Source organism: Quercus lobata, chromosome 2, assembly GCF_001633185.2.
Source record: "Quercus lobata isolate SW786 chromosome 2, ValleyOak3.0 Primary Assembly, whole genome shotgun sequence".
In the NCBI taxonomy this organism is placed as follows: domain Eukaryota; kingdom Viridiplantae; phylum Streptophyta; class Magnoliopsida; order Fagales; family Fagaceae; genus Quercus; species Quercus lobata.
Window position 1 is genome coordinate 11,836,174 of NC_044905.1, and position 15,366 is coordinate 11,851,539.

Below are 15,366 nucleotides of genomic sequence, written 5' to 3' on the forward strand. Positions count from 1 at the left end.
GTTGTGAAGGACTTAGCAGTGGTGGGGAAGAGAGGTAAATCTTTAAGTCTTCGAATGCCTATTGGCACTCGTCAATCCACTTGGAGGACTTCTTCAGCGTGTAGAAGAAGGGTAGACATTTGTCCATTGCCCTCGACACAAATCTGTTTAGCGTTGCTATTTTGCCGTTAAGGCTTTGCACTTCTTTCACATTTCTTAAGGGTGCCATCTCCATTATGGCCCGGATCTTATCTAGGTTGGCCTCGATACCTCTCTGAGACATCATGAATCCTAGGAACTTTCCTGTCGTTACTCCGAATGTGCACTTGTCTGGATTGAGCTTCATTTTGTATGAGCGAAGGGTGTCAAATGTTTCCCTGAGGTCTTCCAAATGATCTTCCTCCCTTCAGCTTTTCACCAGCATGTCATCAACGTAGACTTGGACATTTCTCCCAATCTGCTGTGCGAACATCTTGTTCATGAGCCTCTGATACATCGCACTTGCATTTTTGAGGCCGAATGGCATTACTTTATAATAGAAGAGGCCTTGGCTAGTCACAAACGAAGTTTTCTCCAGGTCTGCTTCGTGCATTCGGATTTGGTTGTAACCCAAGAAGGTGTCCATGAAACTTAACAACTGGTGCTGAGCCGTAAAGTCAACTAGAACATCAACCCGCAGGAGGGGGTAGCTGTCTTTAGGGCATGTTTTATTTAGGTCGGTGAAATCTACGCATATCCTCCACCTTCCGCTAGCTTTCTTGGCCATTACTAGTTTGCTAGCCAGTCGAGGTAGTAAACCTCCCTAATGAAGTTCGCTTCTTGTAGCTTGCGAATCTCTTCCGCTATGGCTTAATCTAGCTCTGGGGTGAACATTCGCTTCTTCTGATGGATGGGTGAAAAGGAAGGCGACACATTCAGCCTATGTACCATGACCGAAGGGTCTATTCCTGACATGTCTTTGTGGCTCCAGGTGAATATATCCCGATTATCTCTGAGAAAAGTCATAAGCGCTTGGAGGACCATTGGGCTGGCGAGGGTTCCAATTTTAGTCGTTTAGCTAGGCTTGGGGTCGTCAAGAAGTATCTCCTTAAGCCTCTCAATGGGCTCTATCATCGTCTGGTGTTCTTCTATGTTCATAGCTTGGAGGTGGTTGTCCATTTCCATCATGGCTACGTAGCATTCACATGCAGCCACCTGATTTCTGCATAACTCTCCTACTCCGTAGTCGGTAGAAAATTTGATCATTAAGTGGTAGGTTGAGGTTACAGCCTTCCATGAATTGAGAGTGGGTCGTTCGAGGATGGTATTGTAAGCGGACGAGTAGTCGACCATGAGGAATGTTACGTTCTTGGTGATCTGCTGAGGGTAGTTGCCTAACATTACTGACAATGTGACCGTGCCTAGGAGGAATACCCTTGTTCCTCCGAAACCAACAAGCAGATCATTCGTTGGAATTAATTGCTCTCTGTCAATCCTCATCTGCTGGAACGCTGGGTAGTATAGGATGTCCACCGAGATATCATTGTCGACCAACACCCGGTGCATGTTATAATCCCCTACTCATATGTTAACGATAAGTGCATCATCGTGCAGGTGGTGAAGACATCGGGCATCTTCTTCCTAGAACCTGATGACGGGGTTGTCTATCCACGCCATCTTAGGTACGGAACCCGTCAGCTGGACGTTCTGAACCATCCAGAGGTAAGTCCTACGGGCTTTTTTGGACGATCCCATAATTGTTATGCCCCCTATGATTATTCTTATATCTCCTATGGGTAGTTTGGGATGCTCATTATCCAGTCGGGGGGCTGCTCTTAGGGAGGCGGATCCGTTCTCTCCCTCCTGACAAACTTTTGTAATTTCCCTTGCCTGATAAGGGTTTCGATCTACTGTTTCAAGTTATAGCAAACAGATATATCATGACCGTGGTCACGGTGGAAGTGACAATATTTGTCTCTATATCACTTATTGGGACCTCCCTTTAGCTTTCCGGGGAAGGTTAGAGCCCCTTCATCCTTGATTTGCATTAGGACCTAGTTGATCGGGGTAGTCAATGGGGTGAAACTTGTGAAAGTACTCGCTGGGGGCTTAGAGCACCCATCATCCCTTCGTTTTCCCGTTCTTGCCGTCTTCCGTCCTCTGTCTTGTCGCGTGTATTCTTGTCTCTCCCTTTTCTTAGGCCTTTTCTTACGAGCCAGCATCGCATCTTCAACATTCATGTACTTGGTGGCCCTATAAAGTACGTCCGACATGGTTTTCAGGTCGTTCTTGTATAAAGAGAATAGGAACTTACCCTTTCGCAACCCGTTTGTAAAGGTTGCCACAAGTATCTTGTCATCAGTCTCACCAATCGAGAGCGCTTCCTTATTAAAATGAGCTATGTAGGATCTCAGTATCTCGTCCTCTCGCTACCTAATGCTCATTAAGCACGTAGTGGACTTCTTATACCTATGCCCCCCAATGAAGTGCGAAGTGAACTGGGCGCTTAGCTCCTTGAAAGTACTAATGGAGTCAGGCATCAATCAGCTGAACCAAATTCTCGTAGGACCCTTCAATATTGTAGGGAAGTCCTTACACATGATCCCGTCTGCTACTCTTTAAAGGTGCATTAAGGTTTTGAAAGTCTCTAGGTGATCTAGAGGGTCCTTGGCTTCGTCGTAGCTTTCTATTTGTGGCATGCGAAACTTCTGCGGTAGGGGGAAGGAATTGACGGATGTGGTGAACGACGAATCGATTCGATGGACCAGATCATCAAGGTCATTGGACACCCGATCTTTGAAGGCGTTCATCATAAAGTCCATTCGTTCTTTCATCATCTGCATTTCCGTGACAATGTGGGGTGGAGCCGTATCAGTGACAAATGGACGGCTCATGTCTTAGCGCTTCAGTTTGCTTAGGGCATTACTACCTTTCGGCCCCTCTCGGTCTCTTCTCTCAACACTGGTATCTTCTTGATCTTCCTCTTGAGGTACATCGCTATGTTCTTCTACCGTAACTATTCTTCTAGGTCCTGATTCTGTTTGGTGAGACGTTCCACTACTGCTGTGAGGGTTTAGACCTGCCTCTCCAGGGCAGTGGGTTGTGGCTTGTCTCCCTGAACTTTGTTGGTGGTTGCCATCGAGCGAGTAAGTACCATGCAACTTTTTGTTCATGAAGCGATAGTATGGCTTACAAGTTGCTAAAGTTTCCATAGACGATGCCAACTGATAATGCCGAAAAATCAATTATAAGTCACATGGCCTCACGTGCTCGAAATAATACCTGCACAACAAAAAGAGAAGACCTAACAAAAAGCAACGGTGTGGTGCCGGCCAAATACCCTCCAAAGGTCAAGTTAGAACTTTTCACAACTCTAGAGTGTCAGAGTTGGGGTGAATTATGCGTATCTTATTTTGCGAAGGTCTTGGGTTTTTATAGTAGTAGAGGGTTGACATCTTTTCCTTAAGCTAGAAGTCTTTTCCTCATAGGAGTCTCTACGAGCGTATTTTGCGGAGCCCTTTCTTTGTAGGAGTCATCTTGATTAGCACTAAACATGAAGCGCAAGATATTTCCTTATATATGCAAATGTGGAGACCAAGCAAGGCTTAAGGTCGTCAGTTTCGCCTACTCCTTTCAGCTTTTTTAGTGTCAACTACCTTTCTTCGTGGCCTAAAGTCCTCCCGTCGGCTATGAGGTGCACTTCGTAGACTTCTTAACGTCATCACTTGCCAACGGATCCCTACGGGTTTATTTGAAGTGTCACTTTGTACTTTCACAAGGGTAAGCATTACTGCTACAGTTTTACCCTCATCAATTCTGATTTTTTGTTACTAAAGTCCCAAGTGCATCTTATTTGAAAAAATCTCTCTTTTACGAGAATATAATTATTTTTTAAAAGAGTAAATTAATTTACACAACTTATTTCTCAAAAAAAATTCACAATTCACAAATAGTAATGCAATAAGTTGTGATTATTGGATGAAAAAGTGAAAATAAGATGCAAATTTTTTTTAAAAAAAAATGTATCAATAAAGTGCATTGCAAAACGTATTGTCGGGTGCAATGGAAGTTATCAATCTTTTCTTTTATTCTTCTTTGTTCTTCTTTTGGAGTTGAGGCCCATGCAACTTTTTTACTGCATCAAGTTACAATCAGTGCTATAGATGTAAGGGTCGTCAATGGGCTGGGCTACGACAGCCTGGCCCATTTTTCACTTTTTTCGTGGGCTTAATGGGTCGTTAATTGGTCAATAGGTTGGGCTTAGATGAGCCAAAAGGGAAAACCCTAGCTCATATCCCTGCTCATGGGCATTTGCCATTTTATTTTTAATAAGCTAGCCTACTAAATGGCAATTGCCCATGAGCAATATCAATGACATTGAGTAAGGTCGTATTCTTAAGCTATAACCAATTTTATAGCTAAACTTTGTCCTTTATTTAGTAAACATAATTTAACACAATCACTTTAAGTATCCTAGTTGTTAGGTGTCTAGTCTTAAAGTTTTTATCTCTCAACTCTCAAGTTCGACCCCACATCTCCTAATTATTTTGTTATAAGCTTATGGGTTGATGGGTTGGGCAACAAGCCAAGCTAATGGGCTTGCCCAATGAGAGCCCATGGGCAAAAAACTCAACCCATCTTATTGGACTAATGGGTTATCCATAGGTCTCAATAATTCCGTGCATTGTTTTAAAAACCGAATCAAACCGGCCAATTCAACCGGTTGAATTGAGAATTGAATCTAGAATCAGTCCAATCAAAACCAAGAAAATTGGTCAAGAACCATGTTAAATCAAACACCGATCCTTTTTTCGGTCCTTTGACCGGTTAGGTTTTTAAAACCATGATTTCGTGCCAAGGTGTGGATTATTTGGTGACCATTATGCAGATGATTGTTAACAAGTGCCCCTAATTAGGCATTTTAAGGAAAAGTAGCAAGTGCCCTTAATTAGGCATTTTAAAGATATGTAGGTCTTTTTTTTCTTTTTTTCTTTTTTTTTTGAGAAACTAAGATATGTAGGTCAACTACGTTGATTTCACATCCCTACGGCATTCATTAACCCTGACCCCTGTAAGATTAGGAACAACTGTGGTTATGGGATGTTGTGCATTTAGTTTTTGCCAATTATTATACTACTACTCCTAAATGACGTGCGCTTGTGCATATCTCTTGCAGTGCTGAAAAAAACAGAGGTAGGTGGCATATTGACAAGGAGATTAATGACATACCGAAAAAAGAAAAGGAATTTAATGCAAACAAATTAATAAATTTTTTTTAGAAAGAAATTAATAAATACTAAATAGGACTGATCTCAAATTTTTCATATATTTTTCTATTCAAAGTTAAAAATGTTGTTGTGGGGCCCAATAATTTATGGGTCAGGCCCACTTGCTCATGAGGAGTCCAAAGACCCAAGCCGAAAAAGGTTATGGCCCGAGCCCAAAGATATAAGGCAAAAAAAAAAAAAAAAAAATGGCCTGGAGATGTAACCGAGGACAGTTTAGTCCTCGGCAGACCCAAAGCTCCATTGAGAAAAGGGGTGTAGGGACAAATTTGTAGGGAGATCTAAAATATCTTGGGAAAGTTATCCTTACTACCCTTCCCAGATAAGACTCTGCACCTAACAGAGCCATATTCTTCAGCTTTATCAACCATCCCCAACAATTCTGGGATTAGACTGATGGGACAAATATCAGTCTTGTAAAGGTTGACCCTACACGTGGACGAAGGAGAGCGAACGCAAGCTAGTATAAAAGAAAAAGCAAGTGAATCTGGAAGGGGCTCTGCATCCCACCTCCAAAAAAGACTCCATGGGTGAAAACACCTTAACAACACATGCACATCAGATAAAAAACCCACCGTTGGGCAACCGGAGTAAGACCTTAATGGTCCTCGGATCAAGTCCGAGGAGTCCAACCCCATAGGATGCGACTCTGAAGGGCTTAAATGTTCAAACCCAACTCCTTTTTCTGCATGAATTCTTCTAAAATCAAGACCGGAACATCGCCCTGTGACCAAAGGCAAGCTTTTCAAGCCCACTCTCTACAAATCATATTGTGAGGGATCTTTCATGTGCGAGCCCAACATCCTTATTGGGCCTCAACAGAACCGTATCCTTACAGTTGTTTTAACTTTTAACACATAAGATGAGGGACTATGATCTTGTAGAGTAACTAATACTACCATTCGTATTTTTTCTTTATAAATAATACTATAATTACAAACTATTTTATAATATTATTATAAAATATTATTGTGATTAACTTTCTATTAGTTTTTATCTAGATTCACAACTAACATCATTTTTGCAATTATCAATAACTATTTACTATATTAACAGTTTGTAAAAAAATTTATAAAAAAATTTGTACCTCAAACATTACATCTTCTTTGTCATTTTGCACATTTATAAAAGATCTTGAGTCTGTAAGCCCGCAATTAATTAGCCATTGTTAATTTAATATTGTAAAATCAGCCGAAAACAGGGGATACTGATAACCTGTATGGCTAAGACGTGCTCTTATTTTCTTTCAAAAAAAAAGCATTTTTTTAATTAAAAAAAAGAAAAAAAGAAAAAAAAAAAGCGTCATGTTAACAATATGGGAAACAATACGGGAGAAATAAGCGTCTTTTTTAATCACAGCTTTGTGCCTTCGAGCTTACTGTGTTTCCATAAGGAAAAAACTTTGTTCTATACAGTGTGTTTTTTAACCTGAAAACGTAATTTAAAGTCGCGTTTTTTCAGTTATAAAAACACCAGTAAATTTGCCTTCGTTTTGAATGTTCTATTTAAACTAAAATGCGAAATTGGCTCTTTAACTTTCTTCATATTTCATTTCAGTTTTTTAACTTTATTTTTATTTCTTTTAGACCTCTAAGTTTCAGATTTATTCAATTAAGACATTTCTGTTAACTTTTTGTTAAAATTTTTTGAAGAGAAAAAATATGAAAAATATTTTTCAATCATTAATTAAATTTTTTTAATTTAAAATTTTGAAGAAAAATTTATAAAATTGAAAAATTAACTATAACATATAACAAAAATTAATGGAAAATCCTTAATTGAATAAACTTGAAAGGTAAAGAACTGAAATGAATAAAAGTAAAATTAGAGAGCTAAAATGAAATCTGAAAAAATTTAGAAAGTCAATTTTGTATTTTATCATTTTATGTAGGTATAAATGCACTTTTGATCCTTACATTTTGGGCCGATTCGCATTTTTGTCCCAAAATTGATTTCATTCCTATTGTCATCCCTTCATCCCTAAAAAAGGAAAATCGATTCTATTTTGGTCATTACCGTTAACTTACTAACAAAAAACCTCACATAGCTAATGGAGTGCCATGTTTGCATTGACGTGGTTAATAAAATAATAATAGAAAATCTTATTTGGCATTTTTAATACCAACTCAGCATTTTAATTTTTTTTAAAAGCCATCTCAGAAAATTGAAAAAAAAAAAACCTTAAATCTAATTTTATTTATTATTATTTTACTTTCATTATTTTTTTTCGTAAGTACATAAGTCTGTGGTGATAAACTAAACTTGTTCTTCGTGTTCTTCTAGCGACCAAATCTAATCTCTAGCAACCCCAAATCCAAATCCAGCAACCAAATCTAATCTTTACCAAATCCAAAGAAACCAAACCAAACCATAAATAAACCGAAGAAATAAACTCATAAACCAGTAACCAACTCAATCAAAAGCAAACCCAGAATTTCTCTTGGGAAACAAACACACAAAAAGCCCAGAACAAGAGCAAGCAAGATACCCAAATCTGAACCAAACAAACAACACCACGTTCTCTCCAAAAAACAAAAACACAAACATACCAAGATCAATAGCAAGGATACCCAGATCTAAACAAACTCAATCATGCAAGTATCAAACAAACCCAGATACCCACTCATGGGCACTGATTCTTTTCTTGCTGCATGCCACGACCACCACCGGTGATGTTCACATTTTCCATATCCAAACACCATTCTCCACCGAAACCCATAAACCCAGAAAAATCATTAAACCCACATGGAAAAGAAAAACACATAAATTTAAAACAAACAACACCCATATGGAAAAACAAACCCGAATTGAACCTCTGGTGACTGAAGCGGCAAAGCAAAGAAGGACACTGAAAGAGAGGCCTTTCCAATTCAGTATGATGAGAAGCTCAAAGTTCGGCCATAGAGCTTTTGCCGATTAGTGAGTATCGAAGGATTAGAGAGAGTGAGATTGTGACTTGTGAGGATAGAGGTTTGGAGAAAAATCACCGTCGGTGGTGGCTTATGGTAGCCGTGGAATAGCTCAGATAGAGAGAGAGGAGAAGAGAACTAGAGAAGTTGATCTGATTTCCAGCTTAAAACCTAAATCTTTTGTATATTTATGTTTCGTTAAGAAAACATAAAATGCATGAAAATGTGAGACTTAAGAAATTAAAATTTTAATTTAAATCAAATTTGTACTTTCAGTTTAAATCAAAATTATATTTTCTGCTTTTCAAATTTTTTTTTTTTTTTTCTGCTTTTCAGAAAAGAAAAATTATATTTTCTGGTGTGGTTTTTGAAAAAATAAAATAAAATACTGACGTGACACTAAAAAAATTGTCATGTAGGATTTTCTATTAGTAGGTTGACAACAATAATCAAAATAAAAACGATTTTTTATTTGTAGGGACGAACGAAATCAATTTTAAGGCTAAAATGTGAATCGGTCCAAAATATATAAACCAAAAGGACATTTATGACATTTTATTTATTTTTGCCTTCACACCGGTCCTATACACATAAAACTAAGTCAGAGCCACGTAAGCTAAGACATCCACTGCTTCAATTCCTTTATAAATACCCCCAATCCGCTAATCACGGCTCTTACAGAATCTCACATTGCTCCCAGTCCTATTCCCAACTCAAGAGAAGAAGAGAGAAAGTCGGATCTGGCCTATGCAACTGGACCCTTCTTTCTTCTTCTCATTCTTTTTGCTTCTCTTAAATTTCTCTTCCTTCTTTTTCTCTTCTTGTTATAGCCATTGAGTTTTAATGGCTCAATTAACAACATTATTGATGTCCTTGTTAACACTTTTTCTATCAACAAAAGGTAAATAACTTAGAAACTAATAACAAGTTAGCAACAAGTGCATAACATTGTTTTTTTATGTTCGGGGTAATATTCCACCGGGTGTGAACATAGTAGCATTCTATTTGAATTAGCATTTTTTATCCAGGCGTGATTTTAGTGCCACTTTACCAGTTACACAACATTAAAACATACCAAATTCTAACACAAAGTTATTTTCTTTTCTTTTCTTTTCAATTACAGGAGTGATTTCAACGACTTTTACCATATTAAACAAGTGCGATTACACAGTATGGCCAGGCATTCAATCCAACGCAGGAATAGCTTCACTTACAACCACAGGCTTCGCTCTGCAGAAGGATGAGTCCAAAACAATCACTGCACCAGCCTCATGGGGCGGTCGATTCTGGGGCCGAACCCATTGTTCCCAAGACTCCACAGGCAAATTCTCCTGCGTCACAGCTGATTGCAGCTCCGGCAAAGTTGAGTGTGCAGGAAACAACGCTCTGCCGCCGGCAACTCTAGCCGAGTTCACGCTCGATGGTTATGGCGGTCTAGATTTCTTCGATGTTAGCTTGGTCGATGGGTACAACCTCCCTATGCTTGTGGTGCCTCAGGGTGGGAAAGGTCAGAATTGTTCAACCATTGGATGCGTGAGCGACCTTAACGAGTCTTGCCCTTCGGAGCTTAAGGTTACGAGCACCGCCGACGGAGGTGAGAGCGTAGCGTGTAAAAGCGCGTGCGCCGCATTAGACCAAGATCAGTACTGTTGTAGAGGCGCGTATGGCACACCCAACACTTGTAAGCCTTCAACGTACTCTCAGATCTTTAAGACCGCCTGCCCACACGCGTACAGTTATGCTTACGACGACAAGACCAGTACCTTCACTTGTGGCGCCTCGCCGGATTACACCATCACCTTTTGCCCCGCCCCTAACACTAGGTAAATTTACTTTTATCTTTTTAGCAGCGCCAGAGACACATAAACTAACACAATTTTTTATCATAATTTGTCACATATCGAATTGTAATCGGTAAAGTATAATCCACCATCGCACTTTCACCCATCACAATTCGGTACACGCCGAGTAATTGTGTATCTCTATCGTTACTTTTAAAAAGCACAAACACAAGTAAACAGGTATGACGTAACAATACAAGCCATTTTTAAAAATTTATAACGTTAATATGCCACGAGTATAATAAAACATAGCATTGAACAATTTTGAAAATTCTTTTTTTAAAGATCAACCATGCTTTAAATTTTTGATAGTTATATAAGAAATTTGGGATCAACTTACACAAAAAATTGATTAGTGTCTTAGTCAGATGATAAAGAGCAATCATCAAGAGCGAACGCTATAGGTTGAAACTTTCTTAAAAAAAAAAAAGCACATAAATATAAAAGTAATATATAAAATTTTTTAAATAAATTTATAATACATTACATAATACACAAAAAACTGATTGATGTCTTGGTTTGATGATAAAGAGCAATCATACAAAAAACTGATTGATGTCTTGGTCTAATGATAAAGAGCAATCATCAAGAGTGGACGTTATAGGTTGAAACTCTTTAAAAAAACACATAAATATAAAAGTAATATATAAATTTTTTTAAATAAATTTATAATACATTACATAATCAAAATATCACTAAAAAAAATTTAACCTTGTAATAATAAAAAAATTTTGATCTTTGTAATAATAATAAGATTTTACATTTTTGAAAAAAATATTTTCGAGAATTGAAAAAATGTTGATATTTTTTTAATTTTTAAAAAATATTTTCAAAAATTAATAAGACACACATTAATAATAATTCGGGTTACAAGGACTGAATAGAGCCGAATTTTTAAAAACTTATAACAGTGAGATACGACATTATTTCCGCTCATCTTAATTATTCGTACATTCTAGCTATTATCTCCCTAATACCGCCAGTAATTTTTTGTCTTTCTCGCGTAACGGTAAAGGTTTTTTTTTTTTTTTTTTTTTGATGGTGGTAAAGGGTATTTTTGTCCTAAAAAAGTTAAGACTGTCAATTTGAACGTTGGGCTCGTAAAAAAAAAAAAAAAATTGAACGTTGGGCTCGTAAACTTTAACAACTGTTTTTGTTTTTGGTAGCGCAACTTTTCATGTTGACACTACTTGACAGATCTGAATAGCAGTATATCACACACTTTTTTTTTTGACAGGACACACATGTTTTTATTATTATTTATTTTTCATAAATCACATCACAATTCACAACACGTTATTTAAATAAATCATGCGAATAATTCACGGCCGTATTTGCCGACCTGGTTTTGCTCATCTTTGTCAATAAATTCGGCAACCAAGACACTAGACTCACACGGAGAACATGGATCATAATAAATCATACTAGTATGGGTGTTACTTAACTTTCTTGAAAAAATTTGCAATTATGTTCCGCAACATGCTTTGTTTGTTGTTTGGTGATCGTTGCAACTTCCCGTTGTTGAATTGTCAAACCAAGTTAACCAACCCTTTCTAACACAGAATATATTTGGTCAGTAGTCAATTGTCGTAAACAACTTTGCCTGACAATCCATCACTACCCATGATACAGTCTTGTTAACAACAATCATCGAAATGTCAAAGCTCAAATCGAATCAAAAGTGGGGCAAATACTTAGCTGTTAAAATACCCATTTTTTTTTTTTACTTGCCCAAAGATAACGATACCTCTTTAATACCTAGGGTCCCCATATTAATAATGCAGTGACCATTTTTCAGGAATCTCGTCTGCTTGTCTCAAAAATATAATAAACTATGTGATGCAACAATTATCTCCTACCCACATGCATAGATTTCACATGCGCATAAGAAGCGCATTACATAAAAAATATCACCGTTATTCCCCGAATCTCTATATACCCTGAAAAGGTGGTCCAGTCTTTTAATGCCAAACCGCCATATGGGGTTTGCACAACCTCCAAGCTTATCATCACCACAGATTTTTGTAACGGATAGCTATATCCTACATAGAGTCAAAAAGTCACAATTCTTGAAACTCGATTTTTTAGTGTGTACGTTAACTAACATTAAAATTGTTTTGTTTTTTTTCTCTGCAGCCAAAAAGCTTCACAAGAGCAAAGCACGCAAACTCCCACTACAACGACAAGCTCACCAACCATCAACGGCACAATGATCTACGAAGGTGCAGAGTTAGATCAAAGTGGATGTACCCACGTGTTCGGATCCAAAGCCATTGCGGTTTTTGTCAGCATCACAGTGGCAATATGGCGGTTTTCGCAATTCTTCTAATTTTTCTTTAGCTAACTTTTGTTAGGCCCAAATCATGACCTACAACTTTATAGCCCAAACAAGGATGGTATTGCAGGTAGTGGGCCCCTACTGGTTTTGTTCCTATTATAGGCTATGTGACCTGGATAGGGCCCACACAAAGTTGGCCATGCTAATGTGGTGGTGAGTCAGTATTGATGGCACCGCACACATGCTAAGAGGACATTCAATGTGAAAGAAAGTGAAAGAGAGTAGTGCTGCACGAATAGAACTTTGTTAGGCGAAAGAAATTAATTCTTTTGATATATCATTCAATTTTTTAGATAAGGGAGGGGTGGGTTTCATGACATTGTTGGGTAAAGGGGCTATATTTTATGTAAAATGCTCAAATATTATTGAATTTTTTAGTATTGCGATTTTGTCTACTGTGTTGATCTTTTTGATGTCATGTTACTCCGCATATTCTGTCCATTTATAATTCCATACATGAATAAAGAAAGCGTAATAAGAGGTACTGGAAAATTAACAACAATAAATATTAGAGTAAGGATGATATAAACAAATGAGTGATGATAGTATGAAATTATATTTCCCTAGTAAAATTCTTTTGTCTTTTATTTTTTTACCTACATAAGTTTTTTTTTTTATTAAAAGAAACTTCTATAAGTTAATATTTATTTATTTTTATTTTTTTGAGAATCCTATAAGTTAATATTTATAACGGCTAACAGTGAGGGAGGCTTTGTTGTTTGTACCCTAATGTCATAGAAATGCCATGAAATTTTATTAAAGGAAAGGTTTCGCTGCATACAGGGGTAGTGACAGTAAAAAGAAAGGGATATGGGTCTAAGGTTTACTTGGTCATGTGCATTACACATGACCCTATACCCTTCTTTTTGCTACCACATACTCCTGTATGCAGTAAAACATTTCCCTTTATTAATCACTTGTGTAAATGATATAATTGTTAGTTGGTTTTCTTACTTTTATGAGAAGCATATTTGGATTTTTCAACCATATTGTAATGAGTCTAATCCAATATGACATAGTAATATATATATATATATATATATATAATAAAATGTAAAATTTTATTTACACAAAACTTCAAAGAAAGGAGTGGTGTTCAGTCAAAAAGAGAGAGAAAGGAGTTGTGTTATATAGCCTTATTATCTTATAGATTATTTTGGGATTATGATTGTAGCCAAGCTTGAGGACTAATTTGGTAATTTTTACTAAGGAGAGAATTCAACAAATACAATAATTATGCTGAAAAACTATTGAAAAAAGAAAAAGAAAAAAAAAAAACTCTCTCCCTTTTTATCTATTTGTCGTTCTCCATTTCATTTTCTACCCACGTTTGAAAAATGTATTGTGAAAAGAGAACTGCCTCATCCCAAAGTACCTTATGGTTTTAATTTTCTTGTACCAAACAATTGAGAATACCTTACTCCCCTCTGCCTTTTTCTCCCTCCCCACTCTATACACCCTATATAGATAAATAAGGGACTTAAAATAAATTTTTTGAAAAAATCATAAAATTTGGGGAGAATTAAATTCTCCGTAAGCTTTCGGTGAGTAATAAGTTGTACTGTATGCTACATAATTTGGATACTACAGTAGGACTAGAAGATAGTAGGTGTAGCACTAGATAATACATAATAGTAATAGGTTGCGAACTTTTATGTATTTAATAATTTATTGACTTGGTTAAAAATAGTTATTGCTTGTTCAGGGCGGAGCTAGAAATTTTTGTTTGAAGAGGCCAAGTTGCAGTATTAATATATTTATCAATACAACCCCACATACACGTATATACAAATGTTATTTTTTATTTTTTATTATTATATACACATTTTTTTATTTGATAAGTTATATATACAAAAAAAAAAAAAAAAAACCTTAGTTTTTTCAATCACAATTATGTTTGATAGAAATCTTTCATAAAATAAAATTCATTTTTACCATTTTTATAGTGAAATTCTTTAAAAGTTTCATTTTTTATACAAATTATCAAATTTTATACTGTAAGGACACGATTCGTGGCGGACCGTAACAGTGTCGGGTTCGCACGTGAAAAGGCCCTAACAATATCATTTGTAGAGCATGAGTTTGGAAGGTTAGGCCTTGATCGACAGGCGGTGGGTTTTTCGTGGTGTTCGTACAAGTTTAAGTTTTCCTTCACCCCTGGAGTCTTTCTCCTGGAGGTGGGCTGGGAGGCTCTGGTTTTTGGCAATTTTTCCCAACCCTTTCTTTAGGTTACTTATTTTTCCTTTTATATTTACCTGCGTTCATTGTCCTTCGTCCACGTATAGGGTCAACCTTTCCAAGATTGATACTTGTCCCATCAGCCCATATTCAAAGTCATTGGGGGTGGTTGTAAAAGCCAAAGGATGCGGCTCTGTCAGGTTCAGAGCATTGAATGGCAGTAAGGGCAACTTTCCCCGGATATTTTAGATCTTTCTTCTAAGTTTCAGTCCTATACCGTTTTTACCCCTCTTTCAGGAGGGACCTTGGGTCTGCCGAGGACTGAGCTGTCCTCGGCGGTATCCATAGGCTATTTTGTCGAGCTTGGGCCATAGCCTTCCTCGACTTGAGCCTTTGGATTCTCCCCGGGTAGATGCGCTTGGCCCATAAATCATTTGGGCCTCACATATACTAAAGTAAGTAATAATCTTTTAATTTAACTAATAAAATTTTCAAAAACATAAATGATCTAAAACTTGGAGGAAGAAGTTAAGCTCCAAACATTTTCGAAGCTATTTTGCTCTAACCCATTATGTGGCAACTAAAGAGACATTTTATGTGTAGTTTTAGTGACAATATTTTTTTAATGAGTCAATAACTTGTTAATTGCCACATGACGGGTTGAAAAAGATATAGATTCAAACATGTTTAATGCCAAACTTTATCAAATATTTAACTGATATAAGATCACATTTTACAATAAAAAATAGAACTGCGAAAAATAATGTTCTGTCTCTATAACTATTAAACCAATTATATTTTTTAAGAATATCATTAGACTAAATCAAATATTTGGGGGGAACTCTTATTTTTGTAGA

General features: G+C 36.9%; 2 protein-coding genes across 2 annotated transcripts; one reads left to right on the top strand and one right to left on the bottom strand.

The window, feature by feature from the left end:
• Nucleotides 1–1,032: 1,032 nt before the first annotated feature.
• On the bottom strand, nt 1,033–1,524 carry LOC115959413. Its single transcript, XM_031077786.1, has one exon. It carries the CDS (start codon nt 1,522–1,524, stop codon nt 1,033–1,035), a length of 492 nt encoding a protein of 163 aa, XP_030933646.1.
• Nucleotides 1,525–8,817: 7,293 nt separating this feature from the next.
• LOC115974506 (thaumatin-like protein 1b) lies at nt 8,818–12,361 on the top strand. The gene is made up of 3 exons (XM_031094901.1): nt 8,818–9,053; nt 9,276–9,975; nt 12,130–12,361. The coding sequence occupies exons 1-3, from the start codon at nt 8,996–8,998 to the stop codon at nt 12,320–12,322; spliced, it is 951 nt and encodes a 316-aa protein (XP_030950761.1). The 5' UTR covers nt 8,818–8,995; the 3' UTR covers nt 12,323–12,361.
• Nucleotides 12,362–15,366: the final 3,005 nt, after the last annotated feature.